Source organism: Sus scrofa, chromosome 3 (genome assembly GCF_000003025.6).
Source record: "Sus scrofa isolate TJ Tabasco breed Duroc chromosome 3, Sscrofa11.1, whole genome shotgun sequence".
Lineage (NCBI taxonomy): Eukaryota > Metazoa > Chordata > Mammalia > Artiodactyla > Suidae > Sus > Sus scrofa.
In genome coordinates, this window is record NC_010445.4 from 38,377,778 (window position 1) to 38,403,169 (window position 25,392).

The following is a 25,392-nucleotide window of genomic DNA, read 5'->3' on the forward strand; positions in this document are numbered from 1 at the left end:
GAAAATCTGGACTTTTTTTTTTTTTTTTTTTTTTTTGCTTTTTAGGGCCATACCCACAGCATATGGAAGTTACCAGGTTGGGAGTCGAATCGGAGCTACAGCTGCCAGCCTACACTACAGCCACAGCAACTCGGGATCCAAGCCGAATCTTTGACCTACACCACAGCTCACAGCAACACCGGATCCTTAACCCACTGAGTGAGGCCAGGGATTGAACCCATGTCCTCATGGATACTAGTTAGGTTCAATTCCACTTTTGCCACAATGGGAACTCCTGGATTTTTTTTTTTTTAATTGGAGGAAAGAAATAGAAACTATACATACAGACAACTCAAAGGGAGTCCTTCAGCAAATGAAGCTGAGACATGGGTGATAACTACCAGGGGAAATAGGATCAAGAGATGGAAGCTTACAGCAGAAATTGGCTCAATATTGTAAATCAACTATACTTTAATAAAAAATATTAAAAATTAAAACACGAAATGGGATCCTTTTAAGGGTGGGAGAAGTAAAAGCATTTTTATATTCCGAAGAAAAAGATCTAGTAGTGAGGGGGAGTCGATGACCTAAGTCGGAGGGAATTTTTGGAGATTTGTGCTCGAACAGGCAAAAGAGAGGGTGGGTCTCATTCCGAGGTGCAGGCATTGGTTTCCGACAGCAGCACCAGCAAGAAGGCAGAGATATGTACAGGCCGTGATGCAAGTTCATGTGTTTCGGGGAGTGTGTACAACCCGTTCTCTTGTGACGGGTTTAATTTTCTCAGCAGAGTAGGAAGCAAGGCATCAACTGAGAGTGAGGCTGGGAAGGTGGTGGTGGAGTCCTGAGGAGAGGAAGGGGGAGGCTGACCAACTACGGAATTACAGTATGATTGCCCCGTGGAATAGCACCCATTTGAGGTTTGGGGTTTTTTCCCTGAGGTTTTGGGTATCTCCCCCCGACCCCCGTGAGATTTTTTGTTGTTGTTCTTGCCGCACTGGTGACATGTGGAAGTTCCAGGGTCCAGGATTGAACCTGTGCCACAGCTGTAACCAGAGCCACAGCCATGACCACGCCAGGTTAGGAGCCACGAGGGGACGCCCCTATTTGAGGTTGGTGATCCTTACTTAAAGGGACACCAGTCCACCTGGTCACATGCTTTTTTCTCAGCCACCTTCTACTCTCGGGTGCAAATGAAGGATAGACAGCGAGCTGGATTGCACCCCCGGCGGTAGTTTTGCCAAACAAGTCCAATAATGTGAGGGAGGCAAAGAGGGCGTGTGAGCTGGTGTGGACAGTTGACCATGGAGATGAAGCTGGGTAAGAGGGAAAAAGGGGAGTCTCCGGGGATGCGGATCAATGGAAAGGCTAATATCCACACACTGACCGTCTGCGGAGAGTCCAGATATGGGTGAAATCAGGATGCTCTGGGGAATGAGAGAAAACCAGAAGTCGGAGGACACCCAAGAATGGAGGCACCACCTTTGCCATCGGCTCCCATCTTCACTCGGTTCCTCTGTAACCTCACCTCCTTCTCCCTCAGCCGCCCGGGCTCCCTTGCCTCCTCCATGCCCTGGGTCTGCGGAGCTCGTCCCTGGAGAGTCCCACACACGCTCTTTCCCGCACATCTTTGCTCCAAGATCATTTTCTCAATGAAGCTTGACTTCATCACCTTATTTTTTTTTTAATTTTATGGAAGTATAGTCGATTTATAATGTTGTGTTAATTTCTATGGCACAGCAAAGCGATTCAGTTATTCATGTATACATACATATATACATATTCTTTTTTATCTTTTCCACTATGGTTTATCAAAGGATACTGGATATCTTTCCTGTGCTATGCAGTAGGGCCTAGTTGTTTATTCAATATATATATACATAATGGTTTGCATCTGCTAATCCCAAACTCCCAGTCCATCCCTCCCCTCTCCCACCCCAACCCCCCCCTGGCAACCACAAGCCTGTTCTCTAGGTCTGTTTCTGTTTTGCAGATGGGTTCACTTGCATTATATTTTAGATTCCAAATATGTCATATCATGTGTCTTTGTCTTTCTGACTGACTTTGCTTAGGATAAGAATCTCTTAAGTCCACCCATGTTGCTGCAAATGGCATTCTCTCATTTTTTATGGCTGAGTAATATTCCATTGTATGTATGTACCACATCTTCCTTATCCAGTCATCTGTCAGTGGACATTTAGGCAGTTTCCATATCTTGGCTGTTGTAAATAGTGCTGCAGTGAACATTGGGGTGCCTGTGTCTTTTCAAAGTATAGTTTTTGTCTGGATAGATAGATGCTCAGGAGTGGGATTGCTTGATCATAAGATAACTCTGTTTTTAGTTTTTTGTGGATCCTCCATAGTGTTTTTCCATAGCGGTTGTAACAATTTACATTCCTACCAACAGTGTAGGAGAGTTCCCTTTTCACTACACCCTCTCCAGCATTTGTTATTTGTAGACTTTTTAATGATGGCTATTCTGACCAGTGTGAGGTGGTTCCTCATTGTAGTTTTGATTTGCATTTATCTAACTATTAGCAATGATGAGCATCTTTTCATAAAATCAGTTTCTTTATATCATTTCATAACAGTCAGTGTTTCAATTTTCAGTTGTCTCATTATTTTAATTTGTTGGAATCAGGGTTATATTTCTTAAATCTCTTAATCTGCAGGATCTCCTTTCAACTACTTTACGTTCTCTTTGAAATTTATTTAAGAAATCCAAGTTGGCAGAGCTTTCCAGAGTTGGGATTTTGCAGACTCTATCCCATAGTGTCATATGATGTTCTCTCTTTTGCCTGCTAATTTGTAGGAGGACTCATTTTTTTTTTTTTAATTTTTTAGGACAGCACTTGCGGCATAAGGAAGTTCCCAGGCAAGGGGGTCGAATCAGAGTTGTAGCCACCGGCCTACCCCACAGCCACTCCAATGCCAGATCCAAGCCATATCTACAGCCTACACAGAGCTTGTGGCAATGCCAGATCCTTAACCCACTGAGTGAGGCCAGAGATCGAACCCACATCTCTTGGATACTATTCAGGTTCTTAACCCGCTGAGCCACAGCGGGATCTCCCAGATTCTTTTTTTTCTTTCTTTCTTTCTTTTTTTTTCTTTTTTCTTTTCTTTTTTTTTTTTTTTTTTTTTTTTTTTTTTTTTTTTGTCTTTTTAGGGCCTCACCCACGGCATATGGAGATTCCCAGGCTAGGGGTCTAATCAGAGCTGTAGCTGCCGGCCTATAACACAGCTGCATCTAAGCCGCCTCTCTGACCTACACCACAGCTCACGGCAACACTGGATTATTAACTCACTGAGTGAGGCCAGGGATCGAACTTGCATCCTCATAGATGCTAGTCAGATTTGTTTCCACTGAGCCACAACAGGAACCCCTCAATATTTATTTATTTATTTATTTATTTTGGTCTCTTTAGGGCTGCACCTGCAGCATATGGAGGTTCCCAGGCTAGGGGTCTAATTGGAGCTGCAGGTGCTAGCCTACGCCACAGCCGCAGTACCGAGGGATCCGAGCCACATTTTCGACCTATACTACAGCTCGTGGCTGTGGATCCTTAACCCATTGAGTGAGGCCAGGGATCAAACCCGCAACCTCATGGTTCCTAGTCAGATTTGTTAACCACTGCACCACGGCGGGAACACCTCAATATTTTTTAATTTAATTTTATTTTTTCTCAATATTTTTTTAAATGTTAATCCTCAAATTAATTTTTTCAATGCAATTTCAATTAAAAATCCATTTTGTATGGTCCAAGAAAAATTACCCATAAATTCATATGAAAGAGCAAAGGACCAAGAATAGTCAAGACAACTTTGAAAAGGAAGTCGGGGTGGTGGACCTCTCCTTACTAGAGAGGCTCTAAATTGGAAGCACTGTAATAGCGGTGGGGGACCTTTGCAGGGGACCCTTGAAAAATGCAGGGGATTAGAGTTGCCCCTCTGAAAGAGAGCCCATTGAGCTCCCCACTCCTCTCACCATGTGAGGACAGAGAGAAGACAGCCTTCTACAAGCCAGGGAGAGTGCTCTCACCAGAAACCAAGTCTGCTGGTGCCTTGGTCTTGGACTTCCAGCCTCCACAACTGGGAGAAATACAATTCTGTCATTTATAAAGCATCCCAACCTGTACTGCATTTAGAACGGATAAGCAGTGAGATCCTGCTGGATAGCACAGGGAACTATGTATCTAATCACTTGTGATGGAACATGATGGAGGATGATGTAAAAAAAGAAGGTATGTAAAGGTATAGCTGGGTCACTTTGCTGCACAGTAGAAATTGACAGAACATTGTAAATCAACTGGCAAAAAATTTTTTTAATCATCCAGTCTGTGGGTTTTTTTTTTTTTTTTTTTTTCGCTTTTTAGGGCCACACCCATGGCATATGGAGGTTCCCAGGCTAGGGGTTGAATCAGAGCTACAGCTGCCAGGCGACACCACAGCCACCGCAGCACTAGATCAGAGCTGAGTCTGTGACCTACAGCACAGCTCACAGCCACGCTGGATCCTTAACTGAGCGAGACCAGGGATTGAACCTGCAACCTCATGGTTCCTAGTTGGATTTGTTTCCACTGCCTCATGACGGGAATCTCTCCAGTCTATGGTATTTTGTTATAGCAGCCTGAGTGGAGTAAGACAGAGCAGGATCTTGAAGAGATATTTATACATTCAACATTATTCACAATTGCCAAAAGGTGGAAGGCAACTTAGATGTTCATCCGTGGGTGAATGGATCAGCAAAGTGTGGTATATAAGTACAATGGAATATTATTCAGCCTTGAAAAGGAAAGGATTCCTGACACGTGTTACAACACAGATGGACCTCGGAATAGAATGGTGGTTGTCAGAAGCTGGGAAGCATAGAGAATGAGCAGTTATTGTTTAATGAACACAGTTTCAGTTCAGGAAGATGAAAAACTTGGATGCTCATGTCATATTTAGATGAGCTATATTAAATTGTCACGAGGGAGGTCAAAAACAGTCAAGTATTGGCAATTTCGTGTGGTTCAACCTAATAAAAATACACATCTTATGTAGTAACCATATACACCAACTTCAGGAAAGCGGTGACTTTGGGGGCGAGAGGCAGGAAATGGGGGCTTCATCTCTATCTCTGACATGGAATTCTTTTTTTTTTTTTTTTTTGGCTTTTTATGGCCACATCCATGGCATACAGCAGTTCCCAGACTAGGGGTCAAATCGGAGCTGCATCTTCAACCTACACCACAGCTCAGGGCGTTGGCAACTCAGGATCCTTAACCCACTGAGTGAGGCCAGGGATCGAACCCACATCCTCATGGATACTAGCTGGTTTCGTGACCTGCTGAGGCATAGCAGGAACTCCCTGAGATGGAGTTCTTTAAATAAATAAGCAAATACAGGTCTGGGAGTTCCCATCATGGCTCAGTGGTAACGACTCCGACGAGTATCCTTGAGGAAGTGATTTTCATCTATGGCCTCGCTCAGTGGGTTAAGGATCTGGCATTGCTGTGGCTGTGGTATAGGCAGGCAGCTGCAGTTCCAATTCGACTCCTAGGCTGGGAATTTCCATATGCTGCGAGGACGGCCGTTAAAAAAAAAAAAAAAAAAATCTGAAGTTGATATAGCAAACATTAATGTCACATACGTTAATAATACAGACCTGCGTGTCTACACATTCTTTTCTGTAACTTGCTTGAAAATCTTCATGAATAAAAATAAAAAGAGTGGCGGTCCCTGGCAACTCAGTGGGTTAAGATCTGACACTGTCACTGCCGTGGCTCGGGTTGCTGCTGTGGTGTGGGTTCCCTCTCTGGCCCTTGAGCGTCCATATGCCGCAGGTGTGGCCAAAAATAAATCAATCAAAGCAAAACAAAACAGTGAATAGGAGAAGGGAAGTTGGAGTCAGGCCAGATGTAGACAACTCGGTCAAGCTGCTTGACGGGGAATTGAGGAGATGGGATAGGATCAGGGTGGGCAGTGGAGACTCTGCATTTATTCAGGAGGAGGGAAGAGATTAAAGGTTCGGAGGCGGGCACGGTGAGAAGGTACCCCCGCCCCCCGGAAGAGAATCGGGGGCCCTTCCTGGGAGGGTGAGCACATGATGCGGAGCTGCAGTGGGGAGAAGCCTGTGGCCTCTGTTCGGGGCCCACTGAGCAGGAGCGTCAACTGGGGTCCGAGGCCGGAGGCAGCTGAATGTGCCTGACGTGCACATTCTTCAACATCCTCTCCTTCCAGTTCTGCGTCTGGGTCTCCGTTTTCTCCCTGCAGAGCACATCCCTTAACCCCCAGGTGGGCAATTCCAATCCCACCAGATCCAACCCCCGGGCACTTTTTCCTGGTGCCGTCACTCAGGTCCCTCTTTCCGCTCTCCCACCTGGACCCCTGACTTGTGTCCTTCTGCCGGGAGCACCACCTCCCTCTTCCACTCCTTGTCTCTCTTCCTTCTTCCCAGATGGAAATGTCAAGACCCGGTCTGATTGAGATAATGCACACCCTCTACCGCTCACCCAAAGTGTACACTTCAATGGTTTCAAGTACGTTCGGACCATCATGACTGTCGATTTTAGAACATCTTCATCACCCCAGACAGAAACCCCACAGCCTTTGGCTGTCCTCCACCGTCTCCCCCTCTCCCCAGTCCCCCAAGCCTCTGCTTTCCGTCTCTATGGCTTGGGCCTATGCTGGATATGTCCTATCAATGGAATCATACAGTATATGGGTTTGGGTGACTGTCTTCTTTCCTCAAGCATCACGTTTTCAAGGTTCATCCTGGCCGCGTGTGTCAGTGCTTCATTCCTTGTCGGGCTGAATACTATGCCATGGCGTGGCTGTAACACACTATGTTTCTCCATTCATCCGTTGATGGATTCAAAGGAACTCCTCTCAGGCAGTCTCTCCTGATTGATTTCTACCCCCGGCTCCTCTGCCATGCCCTCAACATTCTGTCAACGGGGATTCCTCGGTGACATGGCCCCTGAGACTGGAAAGAGCAGGCAGCCTTTTGTTTGCGATCCAGCTGAGCCTCTTAGGGGCTGAGTGGTGGGCCCTCCTCTGGGCCTTGTTTCCTCCTCGGTAAAATGAGGACAATGATATGTCCTTCCAGGGTCGTGGGAAGTGCTGATCCAAATGGAGCATGTGGCAGAGTGGTCTGACATACGGAAGGCACTCAACAGCATTGGCTCCCTTGGGTCTGGGTTGACCTTGGTCCCAAGCTCAGAGTGAGCAGGCAGGAACCAGGCCTCCTTCCTTGCTCTTCCCCCACTGATGTCTGAGCACACCGTTCTCTCTTTTCTTTCCTCCTTTCTTTCCTTCCTTCTTTCCTCCTTTCCTTCCTTCTTTCATTCTTTCTTTCTCCCTGCCTCCCTCCCTTCTTTATTTCCTTTTTGGCCATACCTGTGGCATTCTGAAGTTCCCAGGCCAGGGATCCAACCCGTGCCACTGGTCTTCAAACTCCCGTGGGTATGAGTATGCCCAGTCCTGACACATCCAGGTCATTTATGTCTGGGTCACAGGGACTGATGGCCTCAGTGTCCCCCTCGTCGGGGGAATGGTGTGAGCTGATTTGCCCACTGCTGTGTAAACCCAGGGACTCTGAGGGCCAGGTGGTGCCCCTACCCATCCAAGCAAAGCCTCAGGCCAGAGCCCATCCGTCTTCGTGTCCTGGAGGCCTTTAGGACTCAGGAGGACCTGACAGTTAATTCATTCATTCATCAAATTTTGCAAACCTATCTCTCGCAGGGCATGGCACTGTGACGAAGACCTGGCCCCCGCTCTCAAAGGGCCCGTGGACTCGTGATGACAGGGCCACCCAAGACACATTCGGGTACAGAAAGCTGCTGGCCCTGTGTTCCTCTGTGGCTCTGAACACCTCCTGGACTCCTCAGATGCTTCTGTTTATGATTTCTAGGGCTTCCTCTTTGGCCTCTTTGAATAGATAGGGATTTCTTTCCTTAGTTTTTGCCCCCAAAGATTAGCACAGTGGCAACACCTTCGGAAGATTCTCAAGGGATATTTGATGGAAAAATAAAAACACGAAGAATGAAATGACAGCGTACGGTGTGTGTGGTATGCCCTCACAGAGTATGCCCGCAAGTGTTATGCGACCCCTAAACCGGGCTGGGAGGGCTTCTTGGAACAGGTGATATTTGAACTGGGTCTTGGGATGAGTTAGAATTTGCCCAGCTCTAACTGGAACAGCTTTTGCAGAAGTATAAGGAAGTCTGAGTGGTGAGAACTTCCTAGCGGCTGTGTGGGTGTGGGGGAGTGAGGGTGGCGAGAGGAAGGGAAAGTGGAAGAGAGGGATGCAAGGGAGGGGGCTCAGTCAAGATTCTGAACAATACAGATAAATAGAAAAAAGGAGAGAGAGCACTCAGGCTTGACACTTGAAGACAATCAGTTTTTTTGGCATATATCATATATATACACACACAGTACTTTATGATATACACGAAACAAACTATACATGTTGTTTTCCACCCGAGACTATATAAATGTGTTTTTTTTTTTCCCTACATGTAGGAGCTATTTGTTTTAAGCAGAGTTCTTTCTTTTTCCAAGAAGTTAACTCAGGTGGTGCATTGGGAGAAATGCAGATTGTAAGGGACACTGAGGTGGGAAGATGCCACCACCCTGGAGAAGCAAGAAGACTCTGGGGGGAGTTCCCATTGTGGCGCAGTGGTTAACGAATCCGACTAAGAACCATGAGGTTGCGGGTTCGGTCCCTGCCCTTGCTCAGTGGGTTAACGATCCGGCGTTGCCGTGAGCTGTGGTGTAGATTGCAGACGCGGCTCGGATCCCGTGTTGCTGTGGCTCTGGCGTAGGCTGGTGGCTACGGCTCCGATTCAACCCCTAGCCTGGGAACCTCCATATGCCCCCCAAAAAAATAGCAAAAAGAAAAAAAAAAAAAGACTCTGGGGCAGTGGAACGAGGAGGAAGAGCCATTTGTCCAGGTAAAGGATCTGGGGAGGCAGGTTGCTTGGTGGGTGGAGGGAGAGGAGGACTCACAGAATTCTGGCTTAGGAAACAAACAGGTCGTTGGTGATACCCTTCAGATAAAGACGTGGGATGAAGCCCAGGCAAATTGTGAGAAGCAGATAATGAGCTGAGATGTGTGAACACCTTAGATTTGTGTGTAACTGTCCTGCGGATAGTGGGCACGCGGGCGGGCCTCCGGGGGAACCTCACACCTGACTGCAGCACCTGCGGGGTCCAGATGGTTGCGTAGGGCACGAGGGCCCTAAGCCCTGATGTAATGGGGCCTTCTGGGCCCGGCGCAGACTGAGTGTGCTTGGCTGGGAAGCAGCGCTCACCACTTCCCGGTGCAGGTGAGGGTGTCGGACCTGGGGCCCCTATTGCATCAGGCTGGGGAACAAGGGCTCAGGAGTCCTGCGTCCTCCTCACTTCACGTGGAGGCCTTCGAATCTCGGCCCTGCCACTTCCTGCCTCAGTTTCCCCATCTGCACTCGCTCACGGGCGGACCCAAGAGCAGTCTGTAACCTGCAGAGGCCACGACACAACGCTGGCATCCGGCGGGGAGAAGCTGCCAGCCCTGGTCACCGAGAAGGGTCGCGGAGCAGGGGCGCGGGGAGCCGGGACTGGGCAGAGTCGCCTGCGGGACGGGCAGGCCCGGGCGGCGCCAACTCCGCGCCTGGGGGCCCGGCTTGCTGCCAGGCCGCAGCCAGACCCCTCGCCGCCCAGTCGCCGTCAGAACAAAAGTGGCGGCGGTGCCCGGCGCCCGGCGCCCCGCAGGCCCGGCCCCCGCCGGGCAGTCTAGCCGCCCCGCCACTCGGCCGCACGACGTACGGCAGCCGCGCCTTCGGCCCTTTCCGTCCGAACGCGCTCGGCTCTTTCCGCTGCGGCCGGCGCAGGTGGAGGGGGCGGGGCGGGGGCCGTGCGTGGTGACGCCGCGGGGGGGGGTGACGCACCGGCGTGCCCCGCCCCCTCCCCCTCCCCGTTCAGGCTCTGGAAAGAGAAGAAAAAAAACTTTCTTTTTTTTTTAATTGAGGAATCAACAGCCGCCATCTTGTCGCGGACCCGACCGGGGCTTCGAGCGCGATCTACTCGGCCCCGCCGGTCCCGGGCCCCACAACCGCCCGCGCACCCCGCTCCGCCCGGCCGGCCCGCTCCGCCTGGCCCTCGGCGCCCGCTCCGGCGGCCCCGCTCGCCTCTCGGCTCGGCCTCCCGGAGCCGCGGCGGCGGCGGCGGCGGCGGCGGCAGCGGCGGCGGCGGCGGCGGCGGAACGGGGGGTGGGGGGGCCGCGGCGGCGGCGGCGGCGGCGGCCCCGCTTCGCTCATTGTTTTTCCTCGCGGCGGCGGCGGCGGCGGCGGGCCGCGGGCAGGGAGCGGAGCCCGGAGCCCCCCGGTCGTCGGGCCGCGAGCGAATTAATTAAGTGGGGCGCGGGGGGGGAGCGAGGCGGCGGCGCGGCGGCGGCACCATGTTCCCGGGGACTGCCTGAGCCGCCCGGCCGGGCGCCGTCGCTGCCAGCCGGGCCCGGGGGGCCGCCGGGCCGCCGGGGCGCCCCCGCCGCGGAGTGTCGCGCTCGGGAGGCGGGCAGGGGATGAGGGGGCCGCGGCCGGCGGCGGCGGCGGCGGCGGCGGCCGGGGGCGGGCGGTGAGCGCTGCGGGGCGCTGTTGCTGTGGCTGAGATTTGGCCGCCGCCTCCCCCACCCGGCCCTGCGCCCTCCCTCTCCCTCGGCGCTCGCTCGCGACTCGCGGCTCGCGCTCGCTCTCCCCTCGCAGCCGGCCGGGGCCGGCGCCGACCCCCGCCCCGGAGCCCTCGCCGGCCCCGCCGCCCGCGCTCGGGGCTGTTTTCGCGAGCAGGTGAAAATGGCCGAGAACTTGCTGGACGGACCGCCCAACCCCAAACGAGCCAAACTCAGCTCGCCCGGCTTCTCTGCGAATGACAGCACAGGTGAGTAGGGGGCCGGGCGGGAACAGGGGCCCCGGGGGTCGCTGACAGCCCTGCCCGGAGGTGAGTGCCCCCGGGGGACCCGAACTCGAGGGCGGGCGTGCGGGGCCCTTTCCCCGGGACCCCGGCCGCGGAGGGGGAAGTTTGTCGGAAGACTGCCTGGGGCCCGAGTGGGGCGGCACATGCCCGGTGCGCTCGCATAGCCCGGAGTTGGCGAGCCCTCCTCGCGTGGAGCCCGAGTGGTACTTCCAGGGGGGAAAAGTAAAGCGGAGCGTGTTTGTTCTGCGTGGTGAGTCCCTTTGCCACCCTCTGCCGCCGTGGGTCGACACACGCGTGGCTGTTTGAAGGGATGACAGCGGAGGGTGCGTTTGCCAGTGAGGGAAGGAAAGCGTGCAGCCCAAAGGGGACCCGAAATGTTTTCTGAATTGGTAGCACATTCACAAGGCAACCAGAAGACACGCAGAGCTGCAGCCAGCCTCTTGAGTTACGACTTAGAAGTTTTTTGGAATGTGCTGCTTGGGAAAAATGCTTAGTAGTTACTTTGAAAACTCTTGTTGTTGGTCTCCTGAGCTATCCCATTTTTCACAGCCCCAAACTTCGGAAGACGTCCTAAGTGGGGTGTTTAATTTCAAGACTGTAACTTCGGAAGAAAGTTAAATAGCAGATTGATCCGGGCTGCAATCTGCAAGTGAGCTTGTGTTGCTTTTACAGTGAAGATGTAAGAAGAAAAAATATGTTAAGGAATGGGGGAATTACAGTCTTCCTCCCTAGTTTTTTCGGTAGGATACTGAATAAATTCACTGTTTTAAACATCTTCCCTGGAAACTTTCTTAGGTGATCACATCAATTACCTAAGGGAAGTGTTTTAGTTTTCTATTCATTTATAGTTTTAGGTTCTTCTGGGCTGGTTCATGGTAGCGTTATGAACTAGTTGTATTTCCTCTTTCAGAGCTCTCCTTTGCGTTAAAAACTTGTGCGCTTCGGTGAACGATTTGATCCCCAGCGCAGCTTGCATTTCTCCACTGTGATCTTGCAGTAGCAGCATCTGTAAATCAGTTTATAATGAATGGGTCAGAATTGAATTATATTGCTGCAGCAGTGCCTTCAGATTTGCAGTAGACACAGCTGTTCAGCTTGTGCAAACATTTCTGTGACTGACCACTAGCGTTTTTCTGCTAGTGGTCTAAAAATCTATTGCTATTGTTGGAACAAAACTTGAGTTTTGTGGCTGCAGTTTTACTACAATTCCTAGACTATTTTTTAATGTAGAATTGAGAGAAAGTGTAAAAAAAAAATCATGAGATTCTTGTCTAGTTGAAATGAAATTTGTTGAAACAGTTGGAGAAGAGTCAGTTAAGTCTCATGGTGTATAAAAGTCACCAATAATACTCTTCTTTAAAAAAAAAAAACTGATGAAGTGTTGTGTTTGATGTTAATTTTGTAAAATCAGCTTATCTGAAATGAGAAATGTGAGAACAACCATGATTTCAATGCTCTGATTTTACTGCATTTAAAAAACTCTGATTTTACTGCAGAATAGCTCATCTTGGCTCCATTAATCTTGGCATGTTTGAGTGAAAAATCTTTAATCATATGAAATATAGATCATACTGGACAAGTTTGCTTTGAAGCTTGTCCTCTGAAACGTAACTTTTGAATGGCTTTGCAGCTTTGCTGTTGTTGATTGAGGTTATTTTAGACTTTGCTTTTTATACAGAGGGACAAGGGAGTTACGTGAGACGTAGCAGAAAGGCTTGTCCCACTGTAAACTTGTACCTCTTTTCAAGATGGCACCCAAAGGACTGGCTCTTGGGGCACTTCTGTTATTGGATGGTCAGATATCTACTTAATGTGTGGCTGATCACAGTAAAATTTATCAGAAAGGGTGGATTTTGACCACTTTTTTCCCTTTCTAATTTTGATCCTTTTGAGGCACTGGAGCTCTTTTGCTTTTCCAAATGTGGAACAAAAAAGTCAGTTTTAACAGCTCTGTTTAAATAATCCAAAGAATAAATTCACCTTTATATGTGTGTCGGGTCCTTGGTGGCGCGTTCGGCACCATCATGTCCCTGTGAGAGGGTCTCTTAGTGTCAGGGCCTTGGAAGGGCCCTCACTGAGCACATGAAGCAAGGTACAGCCTTGTCTCCCGTAACTGCTGGTCTGAAGCAGGGCTTAAGGATGTCTGTCAAGGCAAAGCAAGGACTAAAGGGATTAGATTACACGCAGTCAAAGGATCGAAGGCATTTTGTTAAATGGAAACATGGGGAGAGACCTGAGAATAACATTCTCGAGAGACTCAGCCTCATTTAAATGAGGAGATATGGGTTTGTGGCTTCTAGGATAGAATTGGACCGGGCAGGAGTTCCCGTCGTGGCGCAGTGGTTAACGAATCCAACTAGGAACCATGAGGTTGCGGATTCGGTCCCTGCCCTTGCTCAGTAGGTTGACGATCCGGCATTGCCGTGAGCTGTGGTGTAGGTCGCAGACGCGGCTCGGATCCCGAGTTGCTCTGGCTCTGGTGTAGGCCGGCGGCTGCAGCTCCAATTAGACCCCTAGCCTGGGAACCTCCATATGCCGCAGAAGTGGCCCAAAGAAATAGCAAAAAGAAAAAAAAAAAAAAAGAATTGGACCGGGCAGAGCCATGCCTATTCGTTGCTCATGTGATGAAATTTGAGGGAGGAGAGCTCTGTGGCTGGGAAGAGCTGAGGCGTTAGGAGTAGAAGGAGGCTCTGATGGCCTGAGAAGCTGGGGTGACTTGGACTGTCACTGTCCAGGGCATGTCTTTGGGGTCTGGGGGCAGGCCGTGGGCCCAGGGAATAGTTACACTTGATGCTGGGGAGCTTACCAGACAGGGTGCTGGCTGCAGGGCGCTTGCGGTCTAACGGGAGCATGGATGTGCGTTTGCTCCAGTGAAGTAAGGCGTGTCTGATACATGACATTGACACCAATGGCAGATGCCAGAGGTCCCTGCAGGCTGGGAGGTCAGGGAAGCCTTCTGAGGAGAGCGTGCAGAGGTGATGCAGAAATAGGGATGCACCCCGGAGGCAGGCAGCAAGAGGAAGAAGGGAAAACGGTGCGTTTCACCCAACCCCAGCTTTTCTTCTGAAGTGGCACAGATCCTGATGGTATCAGATGTTGTTGAAGTAGTGTTTTCTTGCTTTACATCGAAGGCGTAAACACTTTCGCACAAATGTCATCTTCCTTTACTCGGCGCCCTTTATAAGAAGTAGGACTTTGTGTAACCAGGATATAGTTGGTTATGTGTTTGGGAACTTCTTCATTTAATATGTCCAGATTAAAACAGCATTTTAGTGCCTTTTGCAGCAGGGAGTCATGATTTAACAGGGTAAAGAAATACATATCTAGGCAAGCAGCAGACTTTTTGGCCAGCTTTATTGGGGCCAAATTTACATTCAACAAATATACTATAAAAAATTTTTTGTAGGACTGCCTTCTGAAAAATTGAACATGGGTATATTTCATCCTCTGCTGTATAAATGTCCCTAAGAATTTGTGATTACGTCTTATAATGTGATTCCCTTTAAACGCAATAGAAAACTGTGTTTAGAGAAACTTGGGAGTTCTCTGGTGGTACAGTGGGTTAAGGGTCCAGTGTTGTCACTGCTGTGGCTTGGGTCATCGCTGTGGCACAGGTTTGATCCCTGGCCTGGGAACTTCCTCATGCTGTGGGGGCAGCCAAAAAAGAAAGAAAGAAACTTAGTATAAATATGGTTACCAGGAGTTCCCGTCTTGGCGCAGTGGTTAACGAATCCGACTAGGAACCATGAGGTTGTGGGTTCGATCCCTGGCCTCGCTCAGTGGGTTAACGATCCGGCCTCGCCGTGAGCTGTGGTGTAGGTTGCAGACGCGGCTCGGATCCCGTGTTGCTGTGGCTCTGGCGTAGGCCAGTGGCTATAGCTCTGATTGGACCCCTAGCCTGGGAACCTCCATATGCCGAGGGTGTGGCCCTAGAAAAGACTATATATATATATATGGTTACCAGCCAACAGGACAACTTTTTAATAGCAAAATGATGACCTTTTAAGTACGTGCAGTGGTTTACACATCAGAGTGCATTTCTCCCCATCACCTCAGTTTGGTCCTCACAGCATCCTAAGAGGTAGGAAGGGAAATCCTGCCACTTCTAGGTGAGGAACCAGACTTGAGAGAGGTGGTCTGCTCAGAGAAACGTAAGGGTGAAAACCAGAACCAAACCGAGATCATTCAAGTAAGTGGTTTTGCATATTCATCTTAAGAATGTATGTCCATATACATGAAACTTACTTGAATCCTGGGGCCAGGAGACTGCAGTGCTTAGCAGGTTTTCACAGCGTAACTCCAGCAAGTGAGTGAGTTAAGTCTTTGTGGGCAAAGTTGGCCAGCAGCTGTGGGGCTGTTCTTCCTATCAGGGGCCTGGGGCGGGGGCTCCCTCCTTTCCTGCGGTTCTGGTGCAGCAGGGTCTTATCCGAGGCCGATACTGGTCTCACCTTCATGTTTATTGCAGTGGGTAATTGAGGGCCAGTCCATTTCATCTCTGAGTTCTGGCTAAATAGGAAATGTGAGTTTTTGTGGAGAAATCTACGGCTAGGGTTTTTCATGACTTTGCCTAGCTTTTACTTGGTAGAAAAGTAGGGTTTTTTTTTTTTTTTTTTTAATGATTTTCATTTCTTCCATCATAGGTGATTACAGTGTTGTGTCAATTTTCTACTGTACAGCAAGGTGATCCAGTCACACATACATATATACATTCTTTTTCTCACATCATTCTCCGTCATGCTCCATCATAAGTGACTAGATATAGTTCCCAGTGCTCTGCAGCAGGATCGCGTTGATTATCCAGAGTAGGGATTTTTGAATAACTGAGAAAGAGTTGAGAATAGTGGTCCCGAAAGAAGTTCCAGGGGGGATGGTGGGTACGTAGAACACCCTGCCCCTGCCAAGGGAGCCTTCATGGTAGATCAGAAGATTGCGACCCTTTGCTGTTTAATGTTTGAGTATGATTCTTTAATTCTTAAACATAATTGAAATGACTTATAAAGGGACTGAGGCTTAGTCCTGCAGTCAGAAGTGGATGCTTACATTGGTAGCCTGTTTTTACAACTTCTGACTTGTGCCATTGTAGTTGTGTGACAGGGTATATGATGACTTAGGGCTATGTAAGTGCCAACTCTGTGTTTTTACTTCATGTGTTTGAAAACAAACTATTTAAAAATTATTTTGTTGAGATGTGCTTTCCCATGTTAAGATGAAATATTCCTTATTGTGAGTTGTTCAAGATGAGGAAAGCTTGCTTTGAGCCAGTTTAGGTCTTGGGGTAACATTAGTCAGGACGCCACCTCTTTATCTCATTCAGGTAAAGTATGTTCCAAGGGCTATGAAGATATGTGGTTCAGCAAAGGTTTTGTGCTCAAACGAAATTAGGCCTAATGGAGGCCCTTGACTGCAGGTGCTCCCCAGCCCCAGAGTGCTGATGGGTCGTGGGTCTCGGAGAGAGGGGCTGCAGTTTGCACCATGCTCAAATACATGGGTCAGCCGACTTTCTGTGAAGGGCCAGAGGACATACGATCTTTGGCTTTGAAGGCCGTGTGGTCTCTGTCGCAGCCACTCTGTGCTTCCATTTTGGCATGAAAGCAGCTCTGGACAGTAAGTACGTGGATGGGCACAGCTGTGTGCCAGTGAAACTAGTAAAACTCACGTCACAGAAACTGGCAGCCAGGGCATTTGGCCCTCCGCTGCACATTTGTGACCCCGTTGTAACGTGGGACCGGTGCTCTGAGAAGCCTCAGTTTCCTCGTCTGGGACGCACTCCCACCTGCAAGGCTGGTGGCGCAGGTGCACCGAGGAGCCGGTCTGGGGGGGTGCCCGCGCCTGGCACCAGCGCCATCTGAACAGGGAAGGTGGTGCAGCCTTGTAGCCCAGGCCTGCTGGGCATTCTCGTTGGGTTCCGTCAGGGACTCATTTGCTGGTGGTTCTGGAAGCAGTAGTAGCCAGGAGCGCCTGTCCCCACAGGCCCGCGAGCCGGCACATCTGTTACAGCGTCGCACATTCAGAATGTGGCCAGGAATTCTTTAATCAATTCTATCGATTTTCGCCTCCATTTTCAATTGTGTTTTTGTAATAGGGACATGTTGGCCATGAAATTTTAAAATTGCAAAAATTTTAGCAGTGTGTTATTTTCTGAAAATTCTTACTGATTTTGAGGTAGTTTCATGGATTGTTTAAGCAGCAAACAAATATGTGATTCTCTTTCTTTACTGTTTATATCACAGTTCAGTCTGTGCAGTAGCAGTGTGCACAGAATTCTTGCGGTGCCTTCAGGTAGCTTAGAAGTGTGTTGACAGACTTAGAGGCAAACTTGAGGAAAGAACATAAAATGCAGTCAAATGCCAAATGCACAACAGAAACGGTGACTGAAAAAGGCTTCATTCTTTGACCTACTGTTGCCTGAACGCCTCCCATGCAGTAGCCCGGGCTGGGTGTCCTGTCCCCGGAGGCAGGCTTGAGGGGGGACACGGGGGTCCCCGTGTTCTCTGGTGCCCCCTGGGTGTCTCTCGCTAATTCAGAGCGAGGCGCCGGGCACTGGGGGGGAGTCTGCTGGTGTTCTGTGCCTTCTGTGTGTTGGGGAAAACACTCTGTCTGCTCCGAGTGGGGGGCGATCCCGGCCTAGGTCTTGCATCTCAGTCCGCTCAGGTTGCCCCGCGTGGTCTCCTACAAGCTCTCAAACTCCTGGCCATGCCGTCTGGCTTTCAGCACGTGTACCCACTGGAGCCTTTCCCTGGCAGCGCGTCCCTGCCGTGCCTGAGGGGCTGCCCTGGTCTGGCGTGGTGTCCACAGCTCCTGCACCCATTGGAGGAAGGAACGCCCGCCTTCCCAGTTCAGCCTAAGTGTGGCTTTCAGGAGCGGTCACATTGGAGCAAGTCACTGAGGCAGGATGTCAGCGCTTGCACCAGCGCGCGTTTGGGGCTTCTGCCTGTTGGACTTCGCGTGGGGGCGGTGGTTCGCTGACAGGGGTGCTGGGAAAGAGCCCCGTGCCAGGTTACCCGGCTTGAGCTCTGGCTTGAGGGGACAGCAGTCAGAGATGGGGCGGGGCTCTTTAGGAGAGGCGCGGAAGCAAGCTCTCTCTTTCCAGGTTCTTCGACACTCTGCAGAAGGATTTGCTGATGTTGACAAATCTGCCTTTAGGGTGCTTTCTCTTTCTAAATTTGGGAAGCACGGCTATTTTTGAGCTCTCTGTCTAAAAGTCGAACCCCTTTCTTGTAAACCTTTACCCTTAGAAAGACTTGGATATCATCCCGCGTGTCATTTTCCCCCGTGTTTCATTTCCATTAATCAAAAGAATGTTTAGTGAAACTATTGCTAAGAATAGTAAAATCCAATGGTGAAAATTTTTTCTTGTGGTTAAATGTGACTTTGCTATTCCGAGATGTCTCGTCTGCTACTGTTTGAAATCTCTTCATTTGCCAGTCTCTCTAACACAGCCATGCTTTATTGCACATAGTAGGTGTTTCTTAAAAGTTGGAACCGTTCAGCAGGGCTATACAATTCTATTGTAAAGCAAAATCTGGTTTTATTTCAAAAGCTTCCCTCTGCACTGCCTTTGAATATCTTGAATTTTTCTTATCACAACTATACCACCTATACATATTTTAATTTTATGGTTAGCATAAACAGTGAAATGCCATGAAAAATAAGCTGCTGTTCTTTAGGTAGCGTGAGGCTTGTGCAAGTATTCAGGTAAAGCGGATTTGGGTATTTGATTACAACCTATATGATGACCCTCAGAAACTATAGAGACACATCAAATAGATAGGGTGTGCTTTGACAATTATGGCCTATACGAGTTTGACCCAATTCCTTTGGATTAAAATATTTTGAGTGTTTGTCACCTGATTAAAAGTAGAACCTTCCACCGTGACTCAGAGTTGAAGGAAATGTCAGAGCTTTTTATACTGGGAGGCAGGCAACGTGGTAGTGGGGAGTGCGCCTGGCCTCCACTCAGGTGTTCCCTGGATCTCCACTTCCAGCCCATCCGCTCTGTGACTTGGACCGGTCACTTTACATTTGAACTTGGTTGAGGAGGGTGGGTCTCATCTCTAAGAGGGATTGTTTGGAGTTCCTACTGTGGCTTAGCGGGTTAGGAGCCCAACTAGTATCTGTGAGGATACGCGTTTGATCCCTGGCCTCGCTCAGTGGGTTAGAAGATCCAGCGTTGCCACAGGGTGCGGTGGAGGTGGAGGATGTGGCTCGGGTCTGTCGAGCCTGTGGCATAGGCCAGCAGCTGCAGCTCCCATTGGAACCCTAGCCTGGGACCTGCCATATGCCACAGGTGTGGCTCTAAAAATAAGTACACAAATAAATAAAAGGGTTTTTTTTTTTTTTCCTCCTGTAAAATTTGCATTTTCTTCTCACTTTGATTAGCTTTGTGTATTCTGCTCCTGTGGTTCCCGGCATGTACCAGGTTGCAGCAGCTGTTTTTATTGTATTCTTGTGTGCAGAAATACTAGCCATCACCTTCCACTTGAGCTGGTGAGGAAGGGGCTGGTGTGGGTGAGGGTCCCTCACCCAGGACCACACCCATGGGCGTTTCTCACTGAGTGCATGGGGAGGTGCCACCCGCACCCAGTCCACGGTCAGCACCAGGGCTGCTGCAGTCTCAGGACCAGCCCGCAGAGCAGTGGATTCGAGACAGATTCAGGAATCCCACAAATCGGGTAATAGTTGGACACACTTTGCTCAGTCTGTGTTTGAAGTAAAAACTATCCTTTGTTGAAAAATTGAAGTCTGAATGCCACTTTTTCTACAATTGTTTCAGAACAAGGACTTGATTTAGGTTAGGACTTGGTGACAAAGGAAAAGTGAGCATGGAGAAACTATAAAAATGGGCTTTTCTTTTTTCGAGAACAGTTAGAAGAGAAAGTGGCCTTCAGATCACTATCCAGGTTGGGTTGATTGGTTGAAAGAAATATTGGTGAAAATTAATTTCCTCTTTGATTCAGCTACTACTCATCTTGCAAGAAACAGATTCAGCCTCACTATATTGGGGGGATTTTCTCTTCCTACAGATTCTATAACAGGAAGTTACTTCAATGGAGTTTGCTATTTTTCCATTCTCTGAGATATTTTAGGTGTGATTTACAGGTTTGCTAGTACAAATTGCCCTGTGGTGGTCAAATAATTTTTCCCCTTAATTTGTGTTTATGTTAAATCTTATTTACATTTTAGTAATTTTTATTGAAAATAACACAAGGGCATAAAGTATTGATAGATTTCCTGTGTTATTTTGACTGTGCCTCTACTGCTATTGAGCCTGGTTTTTGTTTGAAGAGCACAACCTGCCCAGAGTTGAATTTCTCTTTGAAAACTCTCCGAGGGGATTGTTTGAATCATTGAAAGATAATTCAGTGTTTTAGCTCACACGGGTGACTTTCTCCACCTTTGAAAGTTTAGGGAAAAACGGGTTCCTTCTCAACAGCTAGAGTGATTTCGGACACATCCTTTGTTTGAAGTGCTCATATTCCTGTGATGTTAAGTCAGCACTGGCCCGCTGAACTTTGTGTGACGATGCTGTGTTCGGTATCCACACTCGCCGGACTGGATCCACCAGGCTCTTGTGCTTGAACTGTTACTAATGGGACTCAGGAGCTATGTTTTCAGTTTGCTTTGATTAATGTAAATGTCTACAGCTGCGTGTGGCTGTCGGCTGCTGTGTCGGACAGGTCGTTAACTTGCCTCAGTGTCTGGCGTGTTCTTTAATATGTTTATGATCTAAAGGGCACAGTCCTTTTAAAGGGACCAACGTGTGAAGGTGGAAAACACTTTCGGAAATACTCATTGGTTTAGATTCAGGAGTTTTTACTCACATAGAAATATTTGTTACACTTCGGTGTCAGCCCTGGAGAGCTAGTGGAACACAGCAGGTCCAGAGTCTGCGTTCATGGCAGGCAGCTGCAATCAGGAGTGACCAAGGGCCTCAGCGACGAGGTCCATGGCTGGGCCGTAGGACGGCATCTGTTCTGAAAGGTCTCGGAAGGTTGTCTGGGGGAAGTGACTGCGACCTGGGGGTGAAGAGGAGATGGGACGAAGTGCTGTTCCAGGCATAGGGAACAGCATAAATAGCAGGTGCTGTGGTCTGGAGGTGTACATTTCTGAGCATGGAAGGTTTTTGCAAAAGCCAGTTTTGTTTTTGTCTTATATTCAGAGGGTTACCATTTAGAGGCAGCATGGTCTTGCCTCTGAGAGGCGGAGACTGCTGGTCCTGTCTTGCCTTGGGGAGTTGGGGGGTTGGGTGGACCTGGGCTCCAGTCTCAAGTCTACCACATTTACCTGTTCTTTTATTCAGAGAATTTAAGATGCTTACATAATTCAAACTATTTGTATGTGTGACACTGCTAGGTTGCGGTGGCCTCATCTTCTTGGAACTCAGAGTGTAGTGGCACAGGCAGGCAGTCCAGCAGCCCCACCGATGCCTGTCTGATTGCAGACCGAAGTCAGGGTTGTTATGGGAAGGAACCAAATGCTTCAGACGCGGTGGTCAGGGAGGCTTCCAGAGGAAGGGCACTAGCTGATTTCAGACAGACTCTCAGGAGAGTCTGAAGGCAAGGCAGAATCATGGAGAGCCTGTGATGTCAGATCCAGGAGTCCAGATCATCCTTTTAGGGCTTAAACAGTACAGAATTTTAGAAATCCATCACGTCCAGCTAATTGGAGTGATTGCGGTTTATTCTCCAGAAGGCTAGATCATCTTTTTCCAAGGTGTATTTTTCCATCTAAGTTCCTATCTGCAGGGAGACAACTGCCGTCTTTCTCCCCCAACCCCATTTGTAGAAGGAGAAAGACCCCACAAGAAGCAGCTTTAAGGATTAGGACTATAGTTGACCGTTGAACAGTGTCAGGGCTAGGGGTGCCAACCCTCCCTGCAATTAGAAATCCACATGTGGAGTTCCCGTCGTGGCGCAGTGGTTAACGAATCCGACTAGGAACCATGAGGTTGCGGGTTCGGTCCCTGCCCTTGCTCAGTGGGTTAACGATCCGGCGTTGCCGTGAGCTGTGGTGTAGGTTGCAGACGCGGCTCGGATCCCGAGTTGCTGTGGCTCTGGCGTAGGCCAGTGGCTACAGCTCCGATTCAACCCCTAGCCTGGGAACCTCCATATGCCGCGGGAGCGGCCCAAGAAATAGCAACAATAACAACAACAACAACAACAAAAAAAAAAAAAAAGACAAAAGACAAAAAAAAAAAAAAAAAAAAAAAGAAATCCACATGTAACTTGCCCTCTGTATACTGGCTCCATGCGGTTCCTCTGTATCCACAGTTCCACATCCTTGGGTTCGGTCAGCCACATATTGTGTGGTACTTTAATATTTACTATTGAAAAAGAATCTGTATAACTGGGCCCATGGAGTTCAAACCCTTGTTTAAGGGTCAACTGTAGTGCTCTTATTTAAGATATTAGGAAATACTTGCACAAGCAGAATTTTCTTTAAAAAGTTATGTGGGTTTTGTTTTTTTGTTTTTGTTTTTTGTTTTTTTGGCTGCTCCTGTGGCATGTGGAAGTTCCTGGAACAGGGATCGAATCCAAGCCACAGCAGTGACAATGCCAGAGTCTTAACCCACTGAGCCACAAGGGAACTCCATAAAAAGTTGGGGTTTTTTGTTTGTTTTTTAAATTCTTTTGACTGAGTAACATATTTGAATGGTTCCAAAAAGTACAAAAGACCATTTAGTGAAAAGCCTTCCTCTCCTGTCCCCAGAGTCACCCAGTACCCTTCCCTACAGGCAACTAGTGTTCGTGCATGGTGTTCTGGAGATAGGCTGTGTCTGTAATAAGCACATGCTTTCTCCGCTTACTCCTTTGTGTATGTTTTCCACTGAAGGTGCATTTCAAACTGATAAATATCTCAAGGCTGTTGGAAGCGTTACTATTTGAAGAGTAGCCTTCATTCTAAAAATCCTTTTTTAAAATTTTATTTTATTTTATTTATTTATTTTGTCTTTTTAGGGCCAAACCTGCAGCATATGGAGGTTCCCAGGCTAGGGGTCTAATCAGAGCTGTAGCCACTGGCCTGTGCCACAGCCACAGCAATGTGGGATCCGAGCCACGTCTGCGACCTACACCATAGCTCATGGCAACACCGGATCCTTAACCCACTGAGCAAGGCCAGGGATCGAACCTGGGTCCTCATGGATGCTATTTGGATTCGTTTCCACTGAGGCATAATGGGAACTCCCTAAAAATTCTTTTTTTTTTTAATGGTAAAATGCTTTGGTACTGTACTTAATTACCACAAAATGATTTTTGTGTTTTTGCTACACTTTATAAATAGGAAGAATTCAAATTTTAAGGATTAATTTCATGTCATCTTGCGTATTAGAGGCTTTGTTAGTGTGGTCGTGCTGCACGTTTGTGCAGCCATGGTTCACACCAAAGGTCTGTTGATAGTTTTCCGGTTTCTGGAAAAGAGTCTTTAAACTTGTGGTTTTTATTAACCACCTTATTAGTTGACACACAAATATCTGTAGCTTAACAACTTATTTCTACACCAAGAAAGTAAAAATCAGTCTCTTGCTTGGTAGGACTTCTAAGAATATTCATAACAACTCCAGACCTTTTAGTTAATTTAATTGATTCATTGAGATAATGCAGAACACTAAAAGTGACCCAGCATCCTTGGGAGGAGGAATAGCTGAGTCCTCTGCCAGTGCCGATCTGGGGAGGGAGAGTGGTGGGTTAAGAGGAAAATAAGTTTGAGAATCTGTACATAAAAACTTTGGAGAACAAAAATGATAATTCGATCCTTTTTAGGGATAGAAAGATATATACTGATATGTGCATAAGAGATTTTCAGAAAGAAATCTCTGGAAATTGTTTTTCTTGGGAGCGGGGGGATGGGGATGGTATGGGGGCTTTCCACTTTTCACTTGATAGTCTTCAGGATGCTTTTTTAAAAACATAAATATATTATTTTTAAAATGAAAAACTAATTTAAAAATAAATCAGGAGTTTGTTGTGGCATAGCGGAAACGAATCCGACTAGGAGCCATGAGGTTGCAGGTTTGATCCCTGGCCTCACTCAGAAGTTAAGGTTCTGGCATTGCTGTGAGCTATGGTGTAGGTCACAGATGCGGCTCGGATCTGATGTTGCTGTGGCTGTGGTATAGGTTGGCAACTGTAGCTCTGATTGGACCCGTAGCATGGGAACCTCCATATGCTGCGGGTGCAGCCCTAAAAAAAATGAAAAATAAGATTGAAGCAAAACATCTTTAGTATTTGTGGTTATGGAATCTCTTAAGAAGTTCCCATTGTGGCTTAGCAGATTAAGAACCCGATGCTGTCTCTGAGGTTGTGGGTTCAATTCCTGGCCTCACTCAGTGGGTTAAGGATCTGGCGTGGCCACAAGCTGCACCATCACTTGCAGGTGTGGCTCGGATCTGGTGTGGCTGTGGCTGTGGCTGTGGCGTAGGCTGGCAGCTGCAGCTCCAGTTCATCCCCTAGCGCAGGGAACTTCCAAATGGAGCAGGTGTGGCCTGAAAGAAAGAAAAAGAAAGAAAAGAGAAAGAATCTGTAAAATGATGAGAACTAGAATTTTGGTTAATTCCTTTTGCAAAAAACCTTTAGACCTCTAGCAAGAAAGATTTGAACAAAGCATAAATTAACTTAGAGGTGTCATCCAAAGCTAGGAAAGTGCGATTGTGTTGTAGTGTGATGTCCAGTCATCACTTCCTTTGTTACAAGTTTTGATTTTAACAGAATCCTTTTAGTAGCGGTTTCTTCATTGATGTGCTGGAAGCTGCAAGACCTTGGCAGCCAGCTCATGTTTCTTTGAGTATATTCAAATACTGTCAGCTTTCCCAGTGCGAGCGGCCTTTGTCTTTCTACTGTGTTGGGTACAGAATACTATATGTAGATTGCCATGTTTCTTTAGGAAAAAATATTTTTGAAAAGTCCTTGTTCAAAGCGCTTTTTATTTTCCTGCCTTTTAAGCTCATTTGAATACTAAAAATATTTTAAACTAATATTGAACCCATTCAGATTTCATCCTTAATCTTTAAACACTCCAGCTGGAACCAGGAGCATCTATCTGGAAGCATTCCAGGTGGTATCACCTGGGCCTGGACACCCTAGGGGTTGCCTTTTAAAAATCAATTTCTTTAATTACTTAAAGGAGTCGTTCACTCCCTCATGTGGTTCAAAAATCAGAGGACACAGAGCTATGGGGTGAGAGCCCCATTCCTCCCCCTGCTTGTTCTCTCCTCCAGGGTTCATCTCTTCAGCAGACAGCCTGTTCTTAGCTCCCTTGCCCCCTTCCCACCTTTTCCTTCCTCCCGGAGGTCGCTTCCTCCCCCTGGCTGTGCACGCCTGTGCAGAGTGGCATGTAGCGCTTCCTTGTCATCTCTTTCTAGAGTTGCTGGTTTTCCGCTATGTGAGATATGCCGTGGTGGTTTAATCTCTTCCCCACTGATGGACGTTTAGTCTATTTCCAGTCGTGTCCATCACAAGCAGTGCCTTAATGAATAGCTCTGCA

The 25,392-nt window shown here is 48.2% G+C and overlaps 1 protein-coding gene across 1 annotated transcript in view; it reads left to right on the plus strand.

Moving 5' to 3' along the window:
* Nucleotides 10,589-25,392, plus strand: part of CREBBP (CREB binding protein) — a 141,878-nt gene continuing 127,074 nt past the window's right edge. The window contains exon 1 of the mRNA XM_005662184.3: nucleotides 10,589-10,875. Coding sequence (XP_005662241.2) covers nucleotides 10,791-10,875 — 85 coding nt within the window. The 5' untranslated portion in view covers nucleotides 10,589-10,790. The remainder of the gene's footprint in view (nucleotides 10,876-25,392) is intronic.